This window comes from Pristiophorus japonicus, chromosome 13 (assembly GCF_044704955.1).
Source record: "Pristiophorus japonicus isolate sPriJap1 chromosome 13, sPriJap1.hap1, whole genome shotgun sequence".
NCBI classification, from domain to species: Eukaryota; Metazoa; Chordata; class Chondrichthyes; family Pristiophoridae; genus Pristiophorus; species Pristiophorus japonicus.
In genome coordinates this window covers 128662433-128685891 of record NC_091989.1, presented here as the reverse complement: position 1 = coordinate 128685891, position 23459 = coordinate 128662433, and the positions used below count along the sequence as shown (strand labels likewise).

The following is a 23459-nucleotide window of genomic DNA, read 5'->3' as shown; positions in this document are numbered from 1 at the left end:
CACAGGTGGGACAGACAGTGGTTGAAGGAAAGGGTGGGCTGGTTTGCTGCACACTCCTTCCGCTGCATGCGCTTGATTTCTGCATGTTGTCGGCGACGAGACTCGAGGAGCTCAGCGCCTTCCCGGATGCACTTCCTTCACTTAGGGTGGTCTTTGGCCAAGGACTCCTAGGTGTCAGTGGGGATGTCGCACTTTATCAGGGAGGCTTTGAGGGTGTCCTTATAACATTTCCGCTGCCCATCTTTGGCTCGTTTGCCGTGGACGAGTTCTGGGTAGAGCGCTTGCTTTTGGAGTCTCGTGTCTGGCATGCGAACTATGTGGCCTGCCCAGCAGAGCTGATTGAGTGTGGTCAGTGCTTCAATGCTGGGGATGTTGGCCTGGTCGAGGACGCTAATGTTGGTGAGTCTGTCCTCCCAGGGGATTTGTAGGATCTTGCTGAGACATCGTTAATGATATTTCTCCAGTGACTTGAGGTGTCTACTGTACATGGTCCACGTCTCTGAGCCATACAGGAGGGCGTGTATTACTACGGCCCTGTAGACCATGAGCTTGGTGATAGTTTTAAGGGCCTGGTCTTCAAAGACTTTTTCTCCCATATAGATAACTAACAGAAATAACAAACAGAGCTGCATTTGGAGAAATTATATATTAATTTTCTTATACCCTTTAAAATTATTTTAACATCTGTTAAATATATTAAAAATAAAAATAAAAATAATTATTGCTTTAGAATATGAACAAATACATTTTATAGCAGTTAATATATCGTATCTGCTGTTATTTAAAATGTTCATCTAATCAAACATTAAATCCCTGTAAGCATAAAAAAACTATGACAATTGCAGTTATTTTGTTAATAAAAGTATCATTCCTATCTTGTGCAATTTCTGTGGAGTCTGCAGTTTAGTTTTGTACCCACTTCCTTAACAGACTTTTTTATTTAAAGAATAATATATCATAATTGTTCTGCAGAGACACTACAATTAAAAACATGATACAACTGCAGCGTATTATTTTGCTTACAGTGTAATTCTGGAAAGTTCTAACATCTTACAGATGCTCATTTCTTAACCCTTTTTAGTCCACATTATAAAGTCTTGAACATTTCAAAATATATTTATGTTCAATTTTAACTATTAAGCACCTATTGCTTATGCAACATTTTTTATTATCAGGATGGAGGATTCAATGTGATGTTTTTGCCATGTTATGCAGACTCCAAAAGGCAATATAGCAATAAATATGCCTTAAAATGGCTTAAAGATAATATGGATGTCTTTCAAACCTTATTTAATGGCAGCTTTCCAAAAAAGGAGTGTAATTTAATTTAATTTTACACCCTATATTTTGGTATACTTTACCATCTGCACTAATTAAATTGGAATTTATGTGACAGAGTAAATTATTTTTGATGTCACAATCTAAATCTCAGTGATGAACCTAATATTTTCCCAGAACTATTTTATTTGGAAACGAATAGGGTTAAGTGGATATATACTAAAGACTAATGGCATTCATACAAGAAAAAAACAAAGCATATCTATATTTAATTCCTATTATTCAACTTTGCAAGAACAGAGGAGCGAGTTACACACTCGAACTTTACACCAATATCATTTCATATAACACACTTAAAAATAAGGGTACAACTCATAAAAAAGTAAAAAATGACTGAGAGGTCCTGCCTAGACTTATACATAGATATTAAACAAGTAGTTTATTAGTTAAACAGACAGAAGCCAATCTTTGCAGCTGTTTCCATTACTATTTTAAATTCATCATCATAGGCAGTCCCTCGAAACGAGGATGACTTGCTTCCACGCCAAAAAGGGATGAGTTCACAGGTGATTCAATGAAGGATCTAATATTACAGATCCTGAACTACATCTTGAAGGGTGGAAGATGCCTGTGCGTGAATTTTTTGAACGTGGGGTGGCCGTTGCACACCAGCCATTAATGCAATCCTATCAATAGATCTGCAGTATTCTTGTGAACCACTAGGAGTGCCTTCACTGTAACTAATTACAATGCTTAAACCAAGCTGTGTAAAAGTAAATATAAAATGTTAATTGTTTATTTTGTGTTAATTTGTTCATTGGTGTGAGGGATTGACTACTGGTGTGACCCTGCCCCCCAACAAAACCAAAACAAAATATGACCAATATGAAGGAATTTCCTATTTGATACATTTTACATAAAAACTTTTAGTGATTGAGGAGAAAGAACCATGGTAGATGTTATTAAATTTAATAGTTTTTTGGAGCAGTCACAGTTGGTGCAGGTGGCTCCTAACTAGAAAGTCCTCGGTCTAGAGGCCTTCGGGATAAGATAGTCAGCAAGAAATTCAATAGGGAATACAGAGAAGAAGCTTCTTTATACAGAGTGGTGAGAATATGGAACTCGCTACCACAGGGAGTAATTGAAGCGAATAGTATAGATACATTTAAGGGGCGGTTAGATAAGCATATGAGGGAGGAGGAAATAGAGGGTTACACTGATAGAGTTAGATGAGGAAAGATGGGAAGAGGCTCGAATGGAGCATAAACAGTGGCATGGACTGGTTGGGCCGAATGGCCTGCTTCTGTGCTGTATATCCAATATAATCCTATGTCTGCTCATCACTCAAACTTAATTAAACTTTGGTGAGTTCTGTCATCTCTTGGCCAGGCCACTGGATGAAGCACTGCCTGTTATAAATCAGCACTTTATGTTGTGCTCGTAGCAGATGCTCATCTCGTGAACTGAAAGACCAACAAAGACCCATGCCATCATTTGCCTGACTGTAATTGACTTTCAACTCTGCAAATGTTTTCAATTTATTAAGTGGCATATTTGGGGATGAAAATTAGGGGTAACATTTAAAAAAGAAAATGAAATATGATTTTTAATGTCACCTATCATTTGTCTAACATATTATTCAAAAGAATACTCACATAATACATTTTAAAACCCCAAGCCCTCTTTTTACAATTCAAAATATTTACCAATTTGAGGCCAACAATTTTGCCATCAAACATTTTTGACACAAAATGTCTGGTGCTCTTTAATTATCAATAAAGAAATGGTTCTACATAAAGGTTGTGAAGTACTGAAAATCAGAAGCTATTTGGGATAAAAATTAAAATGGTTTGTAATTATATAAGAATAAATGTATAAATTACAAAATAGACAGAAAGTTATGTCAACAAAGACCCTGGTTGCGACTTGTCACACTTGCTGAATAACATTTGTACAGACAATCATTCAGAACAGCATCAGGCTGGGCTGTGATGACACACCTCACCATAATCCAACAGCCAGCTGACATTCCCTGCCTAAGCTCACTTATGAAGAATAGATACTTGATTGAAATACCACAGGATCAAGAGCAGCATTTGCCTTGTGGGGGCACCATGCATTTTAATAGACCATGATATTAAATTCTACCTACTTAATCTTGTGTCCGAATCCACACATGTAGAATCTTGAAAAGGCATGCTTGTAATAGGTCATATAAAAATACTTGACGAAATGATCAGCGATCAGTTATTATCATTTCATTAGTGTCCTTTCAGTGGATCCACTCGGGGCCGCTGATTGGTTTGGGGGCCCCATGCAATTGCACGGGTTTCATGGCCCTAACACTGTCCCTGCACAGGGTGGCCATCACCCATGGGACCATACACCTCTGTAAATCAATACCTTTAAAAATGGAGCGCAGAAAAATGGAAAGAAGGTCGAGCCACTTAATTTGTGTCTAAGAAATTAGCTGTTGTAGGAATTGTAAGCTTTGTGCAAATTTATTCTTATAATGGACTGCATACTATGATCCCATAGTGTACCACCCGCTCACATACAGTTTGCATTACTGCTGCAATTGAAATTATTTACGATGCCAAGCAGATGTAAGCAAAAAAAAACCCTGAAATTTAATCACCATTGTGGTATGTATTCATGAATGCAGATTCTGCAGGCTTCATTTATTTTACAAGCCAAGATACCTCTTTCTAGTTTTATTTTGTCCAAGATGTCATTTTTGTCAGCCAGGTCAGATTTTAGTGCGGTCTCGAGCTGTGCAATCTGTAGTTTCAGCTGCTGTTCCTTCAACTTCCACTGTTGTTCGTGGGTCATGTCGAAAGCACTGTAACCAAACATGTGGCATGTGAAGAACTATTGGAAGTAATCCTCCACAGAGAATAATAATTAAAACAAAAAAGCCTTAGTGGCACAGAGACTGCTGTCATCATGTCTCAGGAATTAAGCAAACATATGCTGGTCTGCTGCTGTTGAAACCAAGGCGCCTTGCTCAGGCTGCGGTTAAATCACATGAAAGGGTTTGTGGGATGAGCAAAGGCACTGGCCTTAATTTAGAGATCCATGGCCAGAAAAAATCTGGCATCACTTCGATCTGTGGGACAAGGAAAGGAATTCAGCTACATATTCCAGTGGCATACATAGATCCAAATTATCCAGCAACAGGGCACGAACAAAACCAATCTTTCCGCATACAAACCCCAATATTCCCTCAATATAAATAACCCAAACTACCCACCTGACCTGTTTTTAGGGGCTTGTGGAGGATGCAGCACTAAAAACCAGCTGCTGATTGAAAGGAAATGAAACCACAAAGCACTAGTGTTTGTTATGCTTGAAACATTGTGGGCCATAGAATGATTATTGTACATGTACAATGTAGCCATTTGTCCCATTAGGAGATATGGCAGAAACCAAGAAGTATTGTTTAAAGGAAACTGTTTTATGGCATGCACTTAGAAAGGAAAAGGTGCTTCTACAGGAGTTATATAGGAAACATGAAATAATCAAAAGGAGCACAAGTATAAAACTATATGAGCTAGAAATTCAGTTCTCAGCGATAACGGTATTTTTTCAGCAAAATTACTGTTATCACTTTGTTATCGCTATCGGCCCCGATATTCAGGCCTTAATTTGCACAGCGGTAAAAATCAGCGTTGCATGAGGATTCACGGTGCAAACCACGATCCTCGCCAACTTTAGTCGATGGCTGATACCGCTGCGAGTTGGGCCTTGGGAGGGCGGAAAAGCACCTAAAAATAAATTGGAAAAAACAAAAATAAATTCACAAAACATTTACAAGACACTTATCTATCGAATCGCTGCAAAAGAATTAAAAATTAAAAACTTTAACTTACCTTTTTCACAGGTTTTCATACTTACCACTGCTCCAAGGGCAGCAACGCAGCTTTTTAAATGTTGGTATTTTTTGCACAAAATATGGGTGCGCAGAGCCAAATTTTTGGCGAAAATGCTGTTTCGGGTCTTGCACGGCGGCAGTCCTCTCTCCAGCGGTATTTGAAAACCGCCGCCGCAAAATGTCACTGAATTTTCCGTCGACCGGGTTTTCGCCAAAAAAGGTGAAATAGCACCAAAAACCTGATGGCAAAATCGCCGAATTTCGAGCCCAAAATATTTTTAAAGGAGTTATATTAATCAGTAGTAATGATTAACGAGAAGCAGAGTTTTGAAAAACATATCCCCTCACCTGCATCAATGAGTTACTTGAATGAGAAAAATCAGTGTGATATCATTTAACATGAGATAGGGAGATCAATTAAGAAAGTTGAAAATTAAATTATGCTTTCGGACATAGACTCCCTTATGAGAAAAACAGGAAAATTAGGTTTAGAAGAGCACACAGATGCAACAGTAAGCACCGTAAAAATTTCAGTCTCTGAAAGCAACATTTCATAGATAAGTCCCTTTTTAACTGCGAAAGTGCTTTCACCTGGCAAAAGCCAAGTAAATCATTTTATATTGAAGTTAAAGGAAAACTGTGCTTCGTTCAAGAAAGATACAGACCTTAAAGGATTTCTTGCAAACAAAATGTTTGAGCAAGTGTACTGAATTATATGCTGCTATGTTACAGTGAACTTTAGCCTGTAACTGCAATGTTCATCCACAGGAGAGTCCATTTTTGTTCTCTCTTTTACTACATTCTGGATTATTGTGGTGTCTTGTGCTTTGTAGCTATAACTATCCACAGAATTCTGACTACAAATATTACACATTTGCCATTTTCCATCAAGAGCGAAGATCTTGTTAAGCATTATGTAGTCCAAACTATCTTCCTCATAATGCATTGTGGGAAAGAAACACAATGGCGTAGAAATTCCGCTTTCTCCTTCCCGCGGGCGTTCAACTAGATTTTAGAGAAAAAATGAGCATCTACCTGAAGCTGCTGCGCCTGCTTGAGTTCCTGATCCGCAGGCCTCCTCTCCCTGCAAGTCGCACCGCGTGCACATAGGGACGTGCGCAGGAGTCATGTGTGCCTGGACACCCAATCACAGGTAAGTATTTTCTCATTCATAATAATGGGAACTCCGTAAGTTGGAGTTCCCATTATCATGAATGAGAAACCCCCCAAAACACTCAAAGCACTAATAAAAAATAGAAAATATACACCACATATTTAAGATTCATTTAAATTAAAGTTATTAATGCCTTATAAAAATATATATTTTTTCTCGATTTTTAAAAAAGTTTTCTTAATTATGCCTTAAAATAAACTTACCGTAATGGGGAGGGTTTTTAACAATAAAATATGTTTTCATAACTTTATTTTAATATGTTTTTGTATGTTTTAAAACACTTGTGCCTGTAAAAGTAGGCTATGTGCCTGCTTTTTCAGGGGCAAGATTTTTAAGGACATTTGCTGGGCAAGATATGCGTAAATATCGCAATCTTGTACAAATTTCCTTGCTCTCAATCTGGCTATGATCTGTCAAGCTCCAGCATTGCCGCTGAAAACCGGCTTTTCCAATGCCTTCCCGGATCCGTAGAAACTTTGTACGGGCCCGGGGACGTCGGAATTTCTACCCCAATGACATCCCCCTGGTGGTATGTAAAATGCAATTGCATAAGGCAGATTTTGGCAACTGTCAGTAGTATGTGATTCAGAACAAAGGAAATGGTTTTGTTTATGCACAGAAGATTGAAATTACCATTTTAAAAATATAATTAAATTGTCTTTTTAACTAAAAGCGCTTAGTTTGCTTTGATACTTCCCTTCCACCTATTTTAAAAAGGTACAAAGCTAACCTGTGTACTAAAACCTATAAATGTATGGTTCAACTGCACAAATCCTTACATTTAGTACTAAATGGTGTGCAATATAAAATAAGCAAGAATTTGCAATGTTATCTGAAAACATTGTAATCTGAGAACAAATGTTTTTGTGATGTTACAACTACATTTAGAAGTATAAAAATTGCATGAGATCAAAAATTATGTATAAATTTCTCACTTAACTCAGTTTTTATTGATGTTTGACAGTGGCCTGCCATTTTTGTGGTAAAGCATTCAAATGCTAGCCCCACTTTAATCCCACGATTCTGATTTGAATTTGTCTAATGTCAGGTTTTACCTTTTTGCATCCAGACCACCAGACATCACAGGGAAATCACTGCCATGACCAGTTTCACAGCACACCTCCTGCTTAGTGATCATGAAGCATTATGGAGGGTAGCTCTGGAGAATCCCACAATCCAGACTATCATTACCTTCATTCCTGAAAGAGGTATGATCACTGGATGACAGCAGTAAAGAGGGGAAGGGGATAAACTGGGGGAATATTAATAGCAAGATGGGAGCATAGGAACAGGAGTAGACCATTCAGCCCATCGAGCCAGTTCTGCCACTATTAGATCATGACTGATCTGTACCTCAACTCCATTTACCCGCCTTTTCTCCATATCACTTGACACCCTTACCTATCAAAAATCTACAGATGTTAGTCTTGAAATTTTATATTAACCCAGTATTCACAACCTTTTGGGGCAGAGAGTTCCAGATTTCTACTACACTTTGTGTGAAAAAATGCTTCCTGCTTTCACTCCTAAATGGCCTAACTCTAAGATTATGTCCCCTTGTTCTGGACTCCCCCACTAGAGGATATAGTTTTTCTATATCTACCCTATCAAATCCTTTTATCACCTCAATTAGATCACCCCCACAACCTACTAAACTAGAAGGAATACAAACCATGTTTATGCAACCTGTCCACGGAATTTAACCCTTTAAGGCCTGGTACAATTCTGGTGAATCTGCGCTGCACCTCCTCCAAGGCCAATATATCTTTCCTAAGGTGCAGTGCCCAAAACACAGTACTCCAGATGGATTCCGATTAAGGCTCTGGAGAACTGAGCATCATTTCCTCACTTTAGTACTCAACACCCTTGAAATAAAGGACGGCATTCCATTAGCCTTTTTGATTGATATTTGTACTTGTGCACAAAAATTTAGTGACTTGTATACATGGACACCCAAATCTTTTTACTCCTCCACTGTTCCTAGTCTCTCACCATTGGGAAAATATTCCAATTATCTTTCTTGGGTCCAAACTGAATGACCTGACACTTCCCAAATTGAATTCTATCAGCCATACCAATATCAAATTAGCAGAAAAAAGTCAAACTTAAAATTCCATTGTGCCCTTTGATAATATTCATAAGCAATATTTCTATCTTGTATGACATGCCAATTAAGCAAGATTGTATACAATGAAGAGGAATAGTAAATACACAGACCCTGAAATTCCATGGAGCTTCTACCAGTCCCATGCCATAATTGTTTTGGGAGACGAATGGAATTCCCAGAAGAATCAGTGTAAAGGATCGTTTATCCTGTTTCCCTGAGGATTCGCAACAGAGTTATGGCAGGAGTCTGGAAGAACCCAACATGGAGTGTTATTTCAGAGCCACAGTCTACAGATATATTAAACCAGATATTACAAATGACAGAAATGTGTACAGAAATAGTAGCAACACAATGATATAACTGAACCTTGTACTATAAAGTGAAACTGGACATATAAGTACCAGGGAAAGGGTTCAACGAAGGTATGTTTGGACACACACCATATTCATGAAAACAAGATAAATAATACATGACAAGAATTAAAACTGCACAATGACGTACCTGTTATATAATTTGTCATAATTTTCCTTCAAAAGATCTCTTTCCTTTTGTAAATCTTTGACTCTCTCTTGTAGCTGATCAAAAAAAAGGAAATGAATTACAAAGCAGCACATTAATTAGATAGGAAAACAGAATTCAATCCTGTACACTTTTATTACTGCTGCTGTATATTATGTTTCCCTCAGTTTAATTTTTTACGCCTTTGAGGTTCCATTTGTAGACCTGTCTTGTACAATTACAGTTTTGTAGAGTGATTTATTTTTAATAAAATTAGTTTATAGTGGATTTCCTATGAAGTCATTCTCAGTAATTTACAAAATATAGTCGAAGTTTGAGAGACAGTTTTCAACATTGTGTCCAAAATAGTTGTATTAAAACCAGAGATAGTAATGAAATGGTTCTGCATCGGACAAAACTGATAAAAATCAATGCCTCTTCAGATTAGATTTTCAAAGTGACCTAATTATGTGACTTACCAGATTCTGATTCAATAAAATATCAAATAATAGAGGGGGAATTAAAAGCTGTGCTCCAATTTCTCAGTTTGGATTATGGTTACGAACCACCCTAACTTTGTTCTTGTGATTTAAGACGTTGTTTGAATCCAGAGAATGAATTAGACCCTTGTAATGTCTTCCTCAATATCCATTATTTCACATAATGCTCACTATCTTCTGACTAGTAGAATAATATTTATTTTCAATGAAAAAAGCGAAAAAAAACTACCTCTTCAGTTGCTTTTTGAGAAAATGAGGTTGAGTAGAGCTGATTTTCAAGACAAAGGCACTTAGAACGTTCTTCTTTCAGCTGTGCATTCAGTTCATCAACTTTATTCATTAAGGCATCATGACTGGCTTTCATGGTTCTCTGGTTCTGTAAGACAATACATCTTCAATAATGGCATAGTCATTGTAAGTTACCAAATTTCCCCAAGAGTTGCCCTGTTTTTTTTTTGGAGTAAGTTGTTTTTTTTGGAGTAACTTAAAAATTGCAAATTTCCCCATTTAACTTGCTCCAATGTAAGTCAGTTAGTTAGGTTTTTTTTCTAGTTTAGTTTGTTCTCTCCAAAAGGGGGCATGACAAGCCACTTATGCCTCTTCTGGCCATAGTAGCAAATTTGGCCAGCTGAAAGTCACTCCAAACTAACTTAGTTATGTGGCCACTTTTGTCGGCACAGAAAAGCCTCACCTACATTTAAGAAATCAGCACAGGTAGCCAGAGATGGGGGTGAGGGTGGGGGTGGGGGTGGGGGTGGGGGGAGGTGAGTTAGAGGATTCTAAAGCACTAAAGATCTTCACAACATTACAATATCTTCAGCACAACAGCTTCACAACATCATCAAAAATAAATGAAAGATAAATCAGCTACTGAAAATAGAGCAGTCCTACCTTGCCGACTGCAGAACGCACCAGCTAGCCATCCCGCCAGGGCAAGGAGCGGCAGGCACGAGGGGTTGAGGGGTGTAGGGGTGAGGGGTTTTTACTTTTTACAGTTGGCCCTAAAGGAGCATGATTCAGTTTTAATGCAAAATATCTTTTATTGGAAATTTTACAGTGCGCTTCAACGACGACAACAACAACAGCAAAGAAAGGCTGCACCCATCCCTCACCCACATCTCGGGGAAAGTGCACTTCCTCATAAGGTCGGTGATGGTGGTGGGGGTTGGGAGCCCGGCTTGGGTCTGACTGGTGGCTGGTACATGGATTGAAGTGAGAGTGGCATTTGAGTATCTGGCCTTTGTGCCCTTATTGCAGAAGCTAGCTCCCTCATGGCATCTGCCATCGTCTGCACACCCTCTGAAATGCCCGCCCTCACTTCCCATCTTAGGGCAAAGATTTCACCCGACAGTGTCGTGACCTCATCACGCACCCCACTGACGGCCGCCACGAGTGATCTTGTGAGGGCATTGGTTTCCTCACCCAATGAAACAACCTGATTAACCTCTGCTGAGGGTTGCATCTCAGGAAAGACTGTTCGGCTTCTCCTTCTCCTCGCCGTGGGTCTGCCTAGTGACACTCCTCCAGTGCGAGGCGCAAGCTGGGGGACTGGGTGTTCCAACATGCATTTCCCGACCGCCACTGGGATCCGCGACCTCGGAAGGTGTGAACCCATGGAATGTTGCCGAGGAGTTCATGGAGGTTTCTTGCAGTGTGATGCCCTGTGTTATGTCCTGATCCATATCGCGGTCAGCATTCTCCCGTGCACACATTTCCATAGACCTCTCCTCCGCCCCCCCCACCCGCCTTGGTCTGGAGCGCACGCATCTGGATCCTCTGGTGGATCTTCAGGATCTTGAAGAGTGTCTTCTTCTTCTGCAAAATACAACAGAACGATCAAATGTTTAGCAGCACAGGAGGAGGCAGGATGGGTGGCATGAGTAGTCTGATGCGTAGCAGGCCAGTCAGCAGGTTGATTTGAAGGGCGACTATGCATTTTAATGACTCACCCTCACCCTCGTGTGTGGGTCCAGTTTGTGCAGAGCTGATTCTTTTTCTGCCAGTGCGACTCAGCAAGGCAGCAACCCTCTGTTCCAGGGGTGACAGTTGGTGCAGATTTGGCGGACCTCCTCCTGTTCTAGTTCTCTCCTTTTTGTTGTGGGCCAATTTCTTCTGCAAAGATGAAAATATTAATTTTCAGACATGGTGCACTTCTGATGGGTGGGGCACATACAGATGGTCACATTTTCCATTGTAATTCAATCTAAAGATGAAGATATTACTTACACTCACTACTTGACCAACGTCCTGCCATTTCTTCTTGCACTGGCTTCCAGATCATGCGGTGTTGACCCCAGTGGAGTATTCTTCTGCAAAGAGGTTCTATCTTTTTCTCATTTCCTTGGGTGAAACTTTTACATAGAAACATAGAAAATAGGTGCAGGAGTAGGCCATTCTGCCCTTCGAGCCTGCACCACTATTCAATAAGATCATGGCTGATCATTCATCTCAGTACCTCTTTCGTGCTTTCTCTCCATACCCCTTGATCCCTTTAGCCATAAGGCCCACATCTAACTCCCTCTTCAATATATCTAACGAACTGGCATCAACAACTCTCTGTGGTAAAGAATTCCACAGGTTCACCACTCTCTGAGTGAAGAAGTTCCTCCGCATCACGGTCCTAAATGGCTTACCCCATACCCTTAGACTGTGACCCCTGGTTCTGGACTTCCCCAACATCGGGAACACTCTTCCTGCATCTAACCTGTCCAGTCCCGTCAGAATGGTATATGTTTCTATGAGATCCCCTCTCATTCTTCTAAACTCCAGTGAATACAGACCCAGTCGATCCAGTCTCTCCTCATATGTCAGATGGAAGGATGCATGGATCTATATATGGATCGATGGAAGGTTGGATCTATGGATGGATGGATGGATTGACAGACCACTCTTGTTGATATCCAGCTCCAGCCATTTCTCCCCAATTGCAGTCACTAGTTTCTCCACTTCCTCATGGAGGAAATTCTTGGTTCGTCTTGCACGCTCTTGCGCCATTCGTCTATTGGACTCACACGCAGGTAATGTTCAAAAATCACACTTCACACCTTTCTTCCACCTATCCAGCATTCCTTTCCACTCCCTAGCCACATAAAAATCAATATTCAAACCTCACCTTTAGATATGCTCCATTACCAATAATACTGAGGATGCTCTCCCTTCAATTGCAGCTTCCTGTTGCACTGCGCATGCGTGCAAGCTGAACCACCCATTGCGCATGTGCGCACGCTCAAACGGACATGTGTCCTCCTGCCGGCACACCACAAAACGCGGGGCTCAAGCCCCATCCTCCTGCCGGCCGCGCTTGCTCCGCTCCCCCCCCCCCTGCCCCCCAGGACGACGAGGGAGCGGCCAAATTGAAAGGTACATTTTTGGCACTTTTTTTGGCTCACAAAATCGGTGTGCCACCTCGAACTACGCCGCTCTAGGCGGTTGGAGAAATTTGGGCCCTTAGTCTGTACACCTGCACAGCTTACCTTACAATTAATGAAGTTAGATATTCTGTATGTACTCTTAATGATTACCTTCCACCTGAGTCACAAAACAAAAAACAGTGTTTCTTTCTCCTAAATTTTGCATTTTCTTTTGCATGGGATGCTCAAATAAAAGAGAATGCATTCAATATACAGATATGAAGGGCGAGTTGGCTAAGGTAGATTGGAAAAATAGATTAAATGGAAAAATAGCAGTAGATAAGCGGTGGCTAGCATTTAAAGAAATATTTCAGAATTCTCAACAAAAATACATTCCATTGAGAAACAAAAACTATATAGGAAAAGTAATCCATCCATGGCTAACTAAAAAAGTTAAGGATAGCATTAGATTGAAAGAAGAAGCTTATAATGTTGTGAAGAATAGTAGTAAGCCTGAGTATTGGGAGAGTTTCAGAAACCAGCAAATGATGATCAAAAAATTGATAAAAAGGGAAAAAGATAAACTATGAGAGAAAACGAACAAGAAATATAACAACAGATTGTAAGAGTTTTTACAAGTATGTAAAAAGGAAGAGAGTAGCAAAAGTAAACATTGATCCCTTAGAGGCAGAGGCAGGAGAAATTATTATGGGGAATAAGGAAATGGCAGAAATGTTAAACAAATATTTTGTATCCATCGTCACAGTACAAGAGGTAAAAAGCATACCTAAAATCGTGGGGAACCAAGGGTCTAATGAGGGTGAGAAATTTAATGTAATTAATATAAGTAGACAAAAAGTACTGGAGAAACTAATGGGACTAAATGCCGACAAATCCCCTGGACCTGACGGCCTACATTCTAAACGAGATGGCTGCAGCGATAGTGGGTGCATTGGTTTTGATCTTTCAAAATTCCCTAGATTCTAGATCGGTCCCAGCGGATTGGAAGGAAGCAAATGTAACACTGCTATTCAAGAAACGAGGGAGAGAAAACAGGGAACTATAGGCCAGTTAGCCTGACATCAGTCGTTGGGAAAATGCTGGAATCCATTGTTAAGGAAGTGGTATCAGCGCACTTAGAAAATTATATCATGATTCGGCAGAGGCAACATGGTTTTATGAAAGGAAAATCAGGTTTGACAAATCTATTAGAACTAGCAGGGTAGATAAAGGGGAACCAGTGGATGTAGTATATTTGGATTTCCAAAAGGCATCTGATAAGGTGCCACATAAAAGGTTATTGCACAAGATAAGGGCTCATGGGATAGGAGGTAATGTATTAGCATGCATAGAGGATTAGTTAACGGACAGAAAACAGAGAGTAGGGATAAACAGGTCTTTTTCAGGTTGGCAGGCTGTAACTAGTGTGGTGCCGCAAGGATTAGTGCTGGGGCCTCAGCTATTTACAATCTATATTAATGACATGGATGAAGGGACCGAGTGTAATGTATCCAGGTTTGCTGACGATACAAAGCTAGGTCGGACAGTAAGCTGTGAGGAGAACACAAAGACTAAATGAGTGGGCAGTAAGGTGGCAGATGGAGTATAATGTAGGGAAATGTGAGGTTATTCACTTTGGTAGGAAGAATAGAAAAGCAGAATATTTTTTAAATGATGAGAAACTTTTAAATGTTGGTGTTCAAAGAGATTTGGGTGTCCTTATGGAAGAAACACAGAAAGCTGGCATGCAGGTGCAGCAAGCAATAAGGAAGACAAATGTCATGTTGTCTGTCCTTTATTGCAAGGGGATTGGAGTATAAGAGTAAGGAAGTCTTGCTACAACTGTACAGGGCCTTGGTGAGACCACACCTGGAGTACTGTGCACAGTCTTGGTCGCTTTATCTAAGGAAGGATGTACATGCCTTGGAGGCGGTGCAAGAGAGGTTCACTAGATTGATTCCTGGATAGAGAGGGTTGTCTTATGATGGGAGATTGTGGAGTTTAGAAGAATGAGAGGTGATCTCATTAAAACTTACAAGATTCTGAAGGGGATTGACAGGGTAGATGCTGAGAGATTGTTTCCCCTAGCTGGAGTGTCTAGAACTAGGGGGCACAGTCTCAGGATAAAGGGTAGGCCATTTAAGACCAAGATAGGAGGAATTTCTTCACTCAGAGGGTTGTGAATCTTTGGAATTTTCTGTCCCAGAGAGCTGTGGATGCTGAGTCTCTGAATATATTCAAGGCTGAGATAGATAGATTTTTGGAGTCTAGGGCAATCAAGGGATATGCAGATCGGGCAGGTAAGTATTGAGGTCGATGATCAGCCATGATCTTATTGAATGGTGGAGCAGGCTCGAGGGGCCATATGGCCTACTCCTGCTCCTATTTTTTATGTTCTTATGTTCTAATTCTAGCATGAAATCCATGTTATAAATGTTTCAGTAGCTGAGGAAGGAACTTGGACCCCAACCTTCTTTATACAGAAACTGTGCTAAAAAAGTCAATCTTTTAAAAAATCTACTAAAAGAAAACAAGTTTTGATGTAGTTCAGTACCTGAGGAGAGTGAATCACTTACAATGTTAGCTAACATGAGGGCAAGAAGTTGGGTGGTCAGCAGTTTAGTGGGAATAGGGTCAAGGGAGTAGGTGGTGGACTCTCGTGTAGAGGGCATCAGGGAGAGATTTGCGCAATCTCGTCATCCACAAGCATTGCTGCCAGAGAAGAACATTTCAGGTAATAAATGAAAAAGCTACTTCTTCACATGTGGCATCTCTATGTTATGAAATAAACAACCGCATTGTGCAGGGAATGCACCCAATAAAAGCAGTGAAAGGGAAAACAAATTCCTAATTTAGCAGTGACTTTAGGGTTGCAGGCCCATGCACTTGGTACAGGGGAGCAGGCAAATTAAATAGTCAGCACTGACCCTGTAAAAGGATCCTAATAATGAAAGTTAGTTGGATGGGCTATATGGCATTTCCTCTTTCCTACCTTCTAGATTTCGTTTAATTTTAATATAACTGGAAGTATTTTTAAAATAATTTTGCAATGAACTTTTAAAGTCGTTTCTTTCCCCTTTAATATATACGTAATGACACTTAAGTAGCAGATTATGTTTTGGGAATAGCTGTGTTGCCAATGACCCTTGAACTCTTACCCCTTGAATTTGCAAAAACTTTCCCTCCAGGACGGTGAGTGCAGCTGCTTTGTCCACAAGCTGTTTTTGTAGTTTTATCATCTCCACATTGTCTCTGATTGCTGTCCTATAATTTAAAGTGAAAAAAAATATGATGTATTATTACACAGACAATACTGAACTGAGAAGAATAGATTTTCTTTTTGGCATAAACCTTTTATAATCATATTTTTTCCTACATTCGTTAAATTCCCTCTAAGGAATAAAACACATCATTAACCCATGTTTGTAGATGATACAATGATTGCGAAAATAAATCTTATAAACAAACAGGAAAAATATTTGAATGGAAAGATACATTTTCCTAATTTACCAAACATTTGAGAACTGACATGTCAGTAGGAGGTTTGGTCATGTTTAACTGCAGCTCTTCAACTGAGAGGATAGAATTGATGCCTTGGAAAACTTTGCAAGTGATTACAGCATATTGGCTGGTCATGTAGAACTTTCATATTGCAAAGGTTTTTTTTTTAAAAAGAAAATTTGTCTGCAACATGCTGTTATGCCAGCATATAATAGTTTAACAAGCCCAGGTGTCTCATCAAACTGACCCTACTGGTTGCTGGAAGAATGGAAATATTTGGAGGATTTTACTGCAGTGCTATATATTTCAGCAACACTGAAAACTAACTGGAAATGTAATTTCCAGAACATACAATGTTCCTTTAGGTTGTAGTTTTAGGAGCAGTGATTTGATTCTTTTACATTAAGTACTTAAAACAACAAAGGAAAGTGGAGGCAGGAGAATTGAGTAACGAGTAGAGTTCAGCACATTGCCATTTCATCTCTAGGACCTTGGTTAGATTTAGCCCTGGCTGACAAGACAAAAGTTTTCTTTCTTTGACAGTTGTAAGGGTTGTGTGTGAAATGTATTTGGGCAGTTTCAGACCAGTTCCTAGCTGCTGAATATTCACATGACAAAACTGTAAATGGATACAAATTGGCCGTCTTACTCTGAGAACCCATAAAGATAATGGAAATGTCACACTGATGTCGTGGGGATGATCTTCTGTGGTTGGAGTTGACTTCTGTTTAGAGCACAGCAGGGGGAAAGCATTGCTCTGCATCTGGCTAATGCTGTGCTTGTTATGGGATTTCTTGACCGTGACACTATATGACAAGACTGCAAAAGATGCTTCATACCCCAACACGGACATCCTCACCAGGGGAAGAAAATCCTATTCCCAAAAATATATAAAATAATAAAGTGGCGGTGTTATCTCCAAAAATATTAAATATTTTATGAAGTATTTCTGTTTGTGTGTAGCACTAAAATGAAGGCTTGAGTGTTTAAAGGCCAGTACGTTTTTATTTGCCTTGAGGCAGATTTGTCATACATTATAAGATTGCTGCATAAAAAAATGCTCTGTACCAAATTTGATTTAGTATCTGTCCAATATATCAACTGGTTTAGTCAGGTTTTTACTGGAATTTTGGGCAAGGGTTCCTCAATATGTTTTAAATATACTCTCAACAGCAGTCAAAAAAAAAATATGTTGACCATTCTGATCAGATCATGAAGCCACACAGTTTTGTGTGAAATTATAATGGTCTTTGAAGAATTCACACAGAAAATAATGCAGCTAAAATTCCAGCCTCACCGGGTCCATACGAAATACGTACAGACCTGCCGAGGCCACAAAAGCCGGTTTTCAGCGCGCATTGCACATGCGCCGAAAACCAGCTTTTCCAATCTGTCAAGTTTTGGCTTGACAGATTGCACACATCCCCACAGCTAGGGCATTCGCGTGGGCAAGATTGGGCTATTTGCCCAACTCTTGCCCAGCGAATGTCCTTAAAACTCTTGGGCCTGGTAAAAGTAGGTGCATAGCCTACTTTTACCAGCATAAGAGTTTTAAAACATATAAAAATAAAATTTTAATACACATTTCTATGTGAAAAACCATGTCCAATCAGGTAAGTTGATTTAAAACCCTAATAAAACACTTCCAAAAAAAATCCAAAAGTATTTATTTTCTAAAACATTTAATTAACTTTAATTTCAATTAATTTTAATTATGTGAGGTGTTTTTTTATGTTGTGTTTAATGTGTTTTTTTTTCTCATTGATAGCAATAAGAATTCAGAGATACGGAGTTCTCATTGCTATCAATGAGAATACTGTACCTTGATTGGTTGTCCAGTCACACTTGACTCCACCTTCTCCGTGTGAGCCTGGGGGATGGGGACGCGCTCCGAAGCGCAGGAAGAGAAGGTCTCCCACTGTAATCGCAGGTGCCTCCGGAACCACCAGGTAATTTCGTTAAAAAATTCTCGGGTCGGAGGCATTCGTCCGAAGGAAGCCTCCGACCCGAATTTCAGGCCCAATTTGTATTGTTACATGTTGTTAAATTATATATATATGTGCAGGGGTAATATTGGAACATGTGCAAAAGTCTGTCAAATTCATTACATATTTTATGTATATTCTTTGAAAAATGTGGTCACAAACTACAACAGAAACAGACATTATAAAAAAAAAAGAAAACACGTCTGCAAACCATCTGAAGATGCCCAGGAGTGGTCTTTATTGTTTATGACCTGAAATATAACAATGTCCCATAGGTTTTCTTGTAACAAGGTATTAAAAATCAATCTAGGAATGAGGGCAAAGCACACTGAAAATCAGTGAAGGCAACACTTGCCCAAAAATGTGATCTAGATGCACAAATGCTGATCAGAAGCAATCTTGGCAATCCTGTGGAATGATTTAATCACTGCATCATTGGTGGCCGTGTCTTCAGCTGCCAAGACCCCAAACTCTGGAATTCTCTCCCTAAACCTCTTCGCTTTTCTACTTCTCTTTCCTCCTTTAAGACGCTCCTTAAAACCTACATCTTTGACCAAGCTTTTGTGTCATCTGCCCTAATATCTCCTTATGTGGCTCGGTGTCAAATCTTGTTTAATTATTATCTTGTGAAGCACCTTGGGACATTCTACAATGTTAAAGGCGCTATATAAATACATGTTGTTGTTGAAAATGCAACTGGTTCTCCATGCTCGTGTTTCTATTGCCAGCAGCACATGAAAGAAGCCACTTATGTTTCGATGGAACTTTTTAATCTATATAACTAATTAGCAAAAAGCTACACTAAAAAATGTTGACATTTCTTAAAATTAGAAACTAGAACATTTAGTTCCAAACAAAAGTGTAAAGAAACCTAGAAGATAGATAATTTACAAATATCGAGTTGGAAAAGATATATTGAACATTGTATTCTTTTCAAAGTTCAATTTAGCAATTTTTTTGATTTCTGACTTCCTTTTAACTTAGCACCCATGCGATGTTTCTTTGTCTGGTAAGTTGCGACAATCCAATCTTTTCACATTTCATTGGACTCAGGCATTCCTAGATTGAGCTACCTGGAGGCACAAGAGTCTAACCCATTTTTTGTCTGTCTTGGATGGTGCCATTCAGATTGGCAACCTTGTTTTATAGTGAAAGAATAGCTTCAATTATTTTGCCCTGTGCACCAAGCAGTACTGTTGACTGTAAAATTATCATTTAAGAATTCACTAATTGTTATGACCCATATAGCTGGTTTCCCAATTAACAAGAGCTTCCAGAACCGTAATAAAATTTGAAAAAAGTTTGTTGACCATATGCAAGTTTTTACACATTCTTTTTATGTTCTGTAAGTTATTGTGCCATCTAATTTGTGCACATATGTTCACAAGATCAATACATCTGCAAAATAAAGTACTTAGCAGCACTAAAAAGGAATTCTGGTTAAATAAATTGTTTACACAAGAGCCACAAGAACATATATATGTTCTAAAACTTTTTATAAGAAAAGGAAATGGAAAATGTGCGGAACATGTGACAGCAGAATGTTTTTCAATGAGAACTGTGCATGGCACCACAACAAAACAGTATTCCTATACTGCTTTCTACATTGTTTACATGCAGTAAACAAATAAAAATGATGTACTAATCCCAATTTAATTACTGTGGTTATTCGGTGGAACACATTGTTGCATGATTGCTTCTCTTTCTGGAAGGAGCAATTTGTGACAGTGGCTGTGAGCTATATCTCGTGCTGTATCTTTCAACTGGAGAGTGATGTACCTACCTGACCCAGTATATTATTTGCTCACTACCCACAATTCTGTGGGCCCAAGTTTTGGGCCGCGCCGTTACCTGGATGCCCGTTTTTCGCGCCACAAAGTGCGCCTAAAAAAACCTCACCTATTCTCCGGCACCCTGCAGGTCCTCTGGAGCTGGGCGCGGCGCAGCATGAGCTGTGGGGGGCGGAGCCAGGTCCCTGCGCTGAAAACAGTGCCGGGACCTCCTGCACATGTGCGCTACAGTGGGCGCGCATGTACAGTAGCTCCAGGCGCCCAAAACTGTGGGAGGGGCCCGAAGCACGCAGCCCCTAGCCCTGGCCGAATGGCCTCACTGGGGCTGCGTGAATAAGGCTCACCCCCCGACCCGAGTTGACTCCCGCTCCCCGAACCCGACCTCCGCTCCCCCACCCCCCCACGACCCGACTTCCGCTGCCCCCCCACCCCGGCGACTCGACCTCTGCTGCACCCCCGGACCTCCGCTGTCCCCGGTGACCTGACCTCTGCACCCCCCCCCGACCCCCCGGCGACCTGACCTCTGTGACCCCCCCCGACCACGGCGACTCTCGCTCCCCCCCCCCGCGCCTGACCTCTGTGACTCTCTCCCTCGCCCCCCCCCCCCCCCGACCCCCGGACCTGAGACCCGAGGGCACCTACCTGTCAATCCAGCCCGAAGTCTTGGGCCCGGCCGTTCAGCCTCCTTCTCTCCCTCCCTCCCCTCTCCTCTCCTTCCCTCCCTTCCCTCCCTCCTTCTCCTTCCCTCTCCTTCCTTCCCTCCCTCTCTCCTTCCCTCTCTCTCTCCCGCCCCCTCCTTCCCTCCCTCCCTCCTTCTCCTTCCCTCCCTCGCTCCTCCCTCCCCTCCCCTCCTCCTCCTCCTCCTCCCCTCCTCCTCCCCCTCCCCTCCCTCCCTCTACCTCCCACCACCCTTCTCCCCCTCCCCCACCCTCCCCTCGCTGACAGAAACACAGACACTGACAGACAGAGAGTGAGAGACACACAGACAGAGAGATAGAGACACTGACAGAGACACACTGGGGGGGGGGGGGGGCGGGGGCCATCCCAGCACGCTGTTGGAGGACTCCCGGTGCTGCAGTCGGTAAGTAGAAAATGTTTTATTTGTTGATTTTTTAATTTTTTATTAATTTTTTTTGATTGATTTATTGGTTGATTCATTGCTGTATTTATCATTTATTATTGATGATGGCTCTTTTTAATTGTAAAACTGAAGTGTTTAATGTTTGTAAACTTCCCTTTAAACCCCGCCCCCCCCCACCATTCCCTACGCCTGATTTGTAACCTACGCCTGATTTTCTAAATGTAGACAAGGTTTTTCTGAGCGTACAAAAATCTACACTTACTCCATTCTAAGTTAGTTTGGAGTAAGTTTTCACTGCCTAAACTTTCAAAATGGGCGTAAGTTGCCGGACACGCCCCCTTTTGAAAAAAAAAATCTGTTCCAAACTGAAACTGTTCTAACTGACTAGAACTGGAGCAAACTAAATGCCGAGAATTGCAATTTCTAAGATACTCAATTCTAAACCAGTTGCTCCAAAAAAAACAGGAGCAACTCAGGCCGAAACTTGGCCCTTGTATTACTACTCACAACTAAATTTACTGTGCATTATATGTGATTGAAGTAAAAATAAAACAGTGTATTTTGTGGATTTAAAATTGAAATGGTTTGCAGTCAAAGAAATAAAATCAAACAGCAGCAGCTATCTTGCATTGCACAACAGTTTTAAAGTCCTAGTGATGCAAGATGAGTTTATTTGGCTTTTTCAGTCAAACATGACATCAGTCTTGGAGCAGTTTCACACCGCTTCAGGTTTGCGCAAATTGCAGTTGTTGGAGCCAGTGCAAAGCAAATTTTAATGTGTAAAGTAAAAAAGAACCTAGATGATTCTCTTGGTTATCTTTAAGTTTCCAATGTTAAAATATAGTCAAATGCCCCTTTATCAAGAGTTTTTGATAATTTTTCTGAAATCAACATACCAAAGTACCCAGTAAGCTGACATTTGTGTTTATGCACCAATTCATCCTCCTGCCAAATAAGTATCACAAAAGAAAAACACTGCCACTGTTCCAAACTTAAACCTTCTCTTGCACATGTATCATCTGACATTGTACACTAAGATAATAAATGTAATATTAGTTTACAATCAATATTAGCAAATTTGATTAACTGAATTAGCAATTATTTCACAACACTGCTGGATTTGCTTTAAAAGCAACAGCAACAAGCATTACTTTAATCCACCAGAGTCATACCACAGGGAACATGTGAAATGAATCTGCTTAGAAGGGACAGCAGAAAGGGTTGATTGTGCAGAAATCTATTCGAAGTAAAGGAAAACTCTGATAATTAGATGTTAATAGATGGGGAACATATGGAATGGAAGACTAATAAACAGGCTACTTACTTTAGTTATAAAATATTGTATTTAAATAATGAAGCATTATGTAGAGCACATGCCCAAATCACAGCTCTATGCTCGAAGTTGGACCGCAACAACGGAAAAAACATGATTTTAATAAAGTACTTTGACTTTTGTTTCATAGCAACATAAAATTTTGGATAACTACCAATTCTTGTTACAAGAAAGCCAAACCAAAGTGGTCAAGTAAGTACGCAAAGCAAAGATAAATTAGATTTATTACTATTTTAAAGGATATTTCCTCTAGCTATTACTTTAAAGGTTGTAACAAACTATAGTGAATCATTTCTTGGGAATCAGCACTTCAATAATCTACTTCAGACAGCACATCTGTGAACTACTTCTTTCTGATATCTAAATCGGTGCATTTTTGATGTCAAGCTCAGAACTGATTAAGTGTAGCAAACTGAAATTGTAGCAAACCAACAAAACTAGTACAGGTACAACGTCCGGAATCCGGAATCCTCAAGACCATTCCGGTTTTGTTTTTTTCCCCGGATTTCAGACAAGAAAATCAACAGACTTAAATCCAGAATACTCGACCGAATCCATGCTGGGTTTTGAGAGATCCGAAATCCGGCAAAACGCAAAACCCGGCACAGATTTGGTTGAGGATTCTGGATTTCAGGCTTGATTTTCTTGTCTGAAATCCGGATCCGTGACTGACTCCATGCCGGATTTTGAATTTTGCCTAAAAAATGTATGGTTTTCGGACAATAATTCCAGATTCTGGATGACTTAATCAGCTATGCGCAAAATGTCAGTTTTTTGGACAATTACGGTTTTCGGAGTACCGGATTCGGGACGTTGTACCTGTATACATATAAGAACATAAGAAATATATCCTAGGCACAACAAATATCAACGTGCATTTATGTAGCGCCTTTAATGTAGTAAAATGTCCCACTTCACAGGAGCGTTACCAAACAAAGTTTGACACCGAGCCACATAAGGAGATATTAGGGCAGATGACCAAATGCTT

General features: G+C 40.2%; 1 protein-coding gene across 3 annotated transcripts in view; it reads right to left on the bottom strand.

The window, feature by feature from the left end:
* The window catches only part of rpgrip1l (RPGRIP1 like), a 291830-nt gene that overhangs the window by 181624 nt on the left and 86747 nt on the right, over window positions 1-23459 (bottom strand). For all 3 annotated transcript variants that reach the window (XM_070897996.1, XM_070897997.1, XM_070897998.1), the window contains exons 7-10: window positions 15940-16045; window positions 9661-9807; window positions 8935-9008; window positions 3981-4120 (exon numbers count right to left, since the gene is read on the bottom strand). In XM_070897996.1, coding sequence (XP_070754097.1) covers window positions 3981-4120; window positions 8935-9008; window positions 9661-9807; window positions 15940-16045 — 467 coding nt within the window. The remainder of the gene's footprint in view (window positions 1-3980; window positions 4121-8934; window positions 9009-9660; window positions 9808-15939; window positions 16046-23459) is intronic.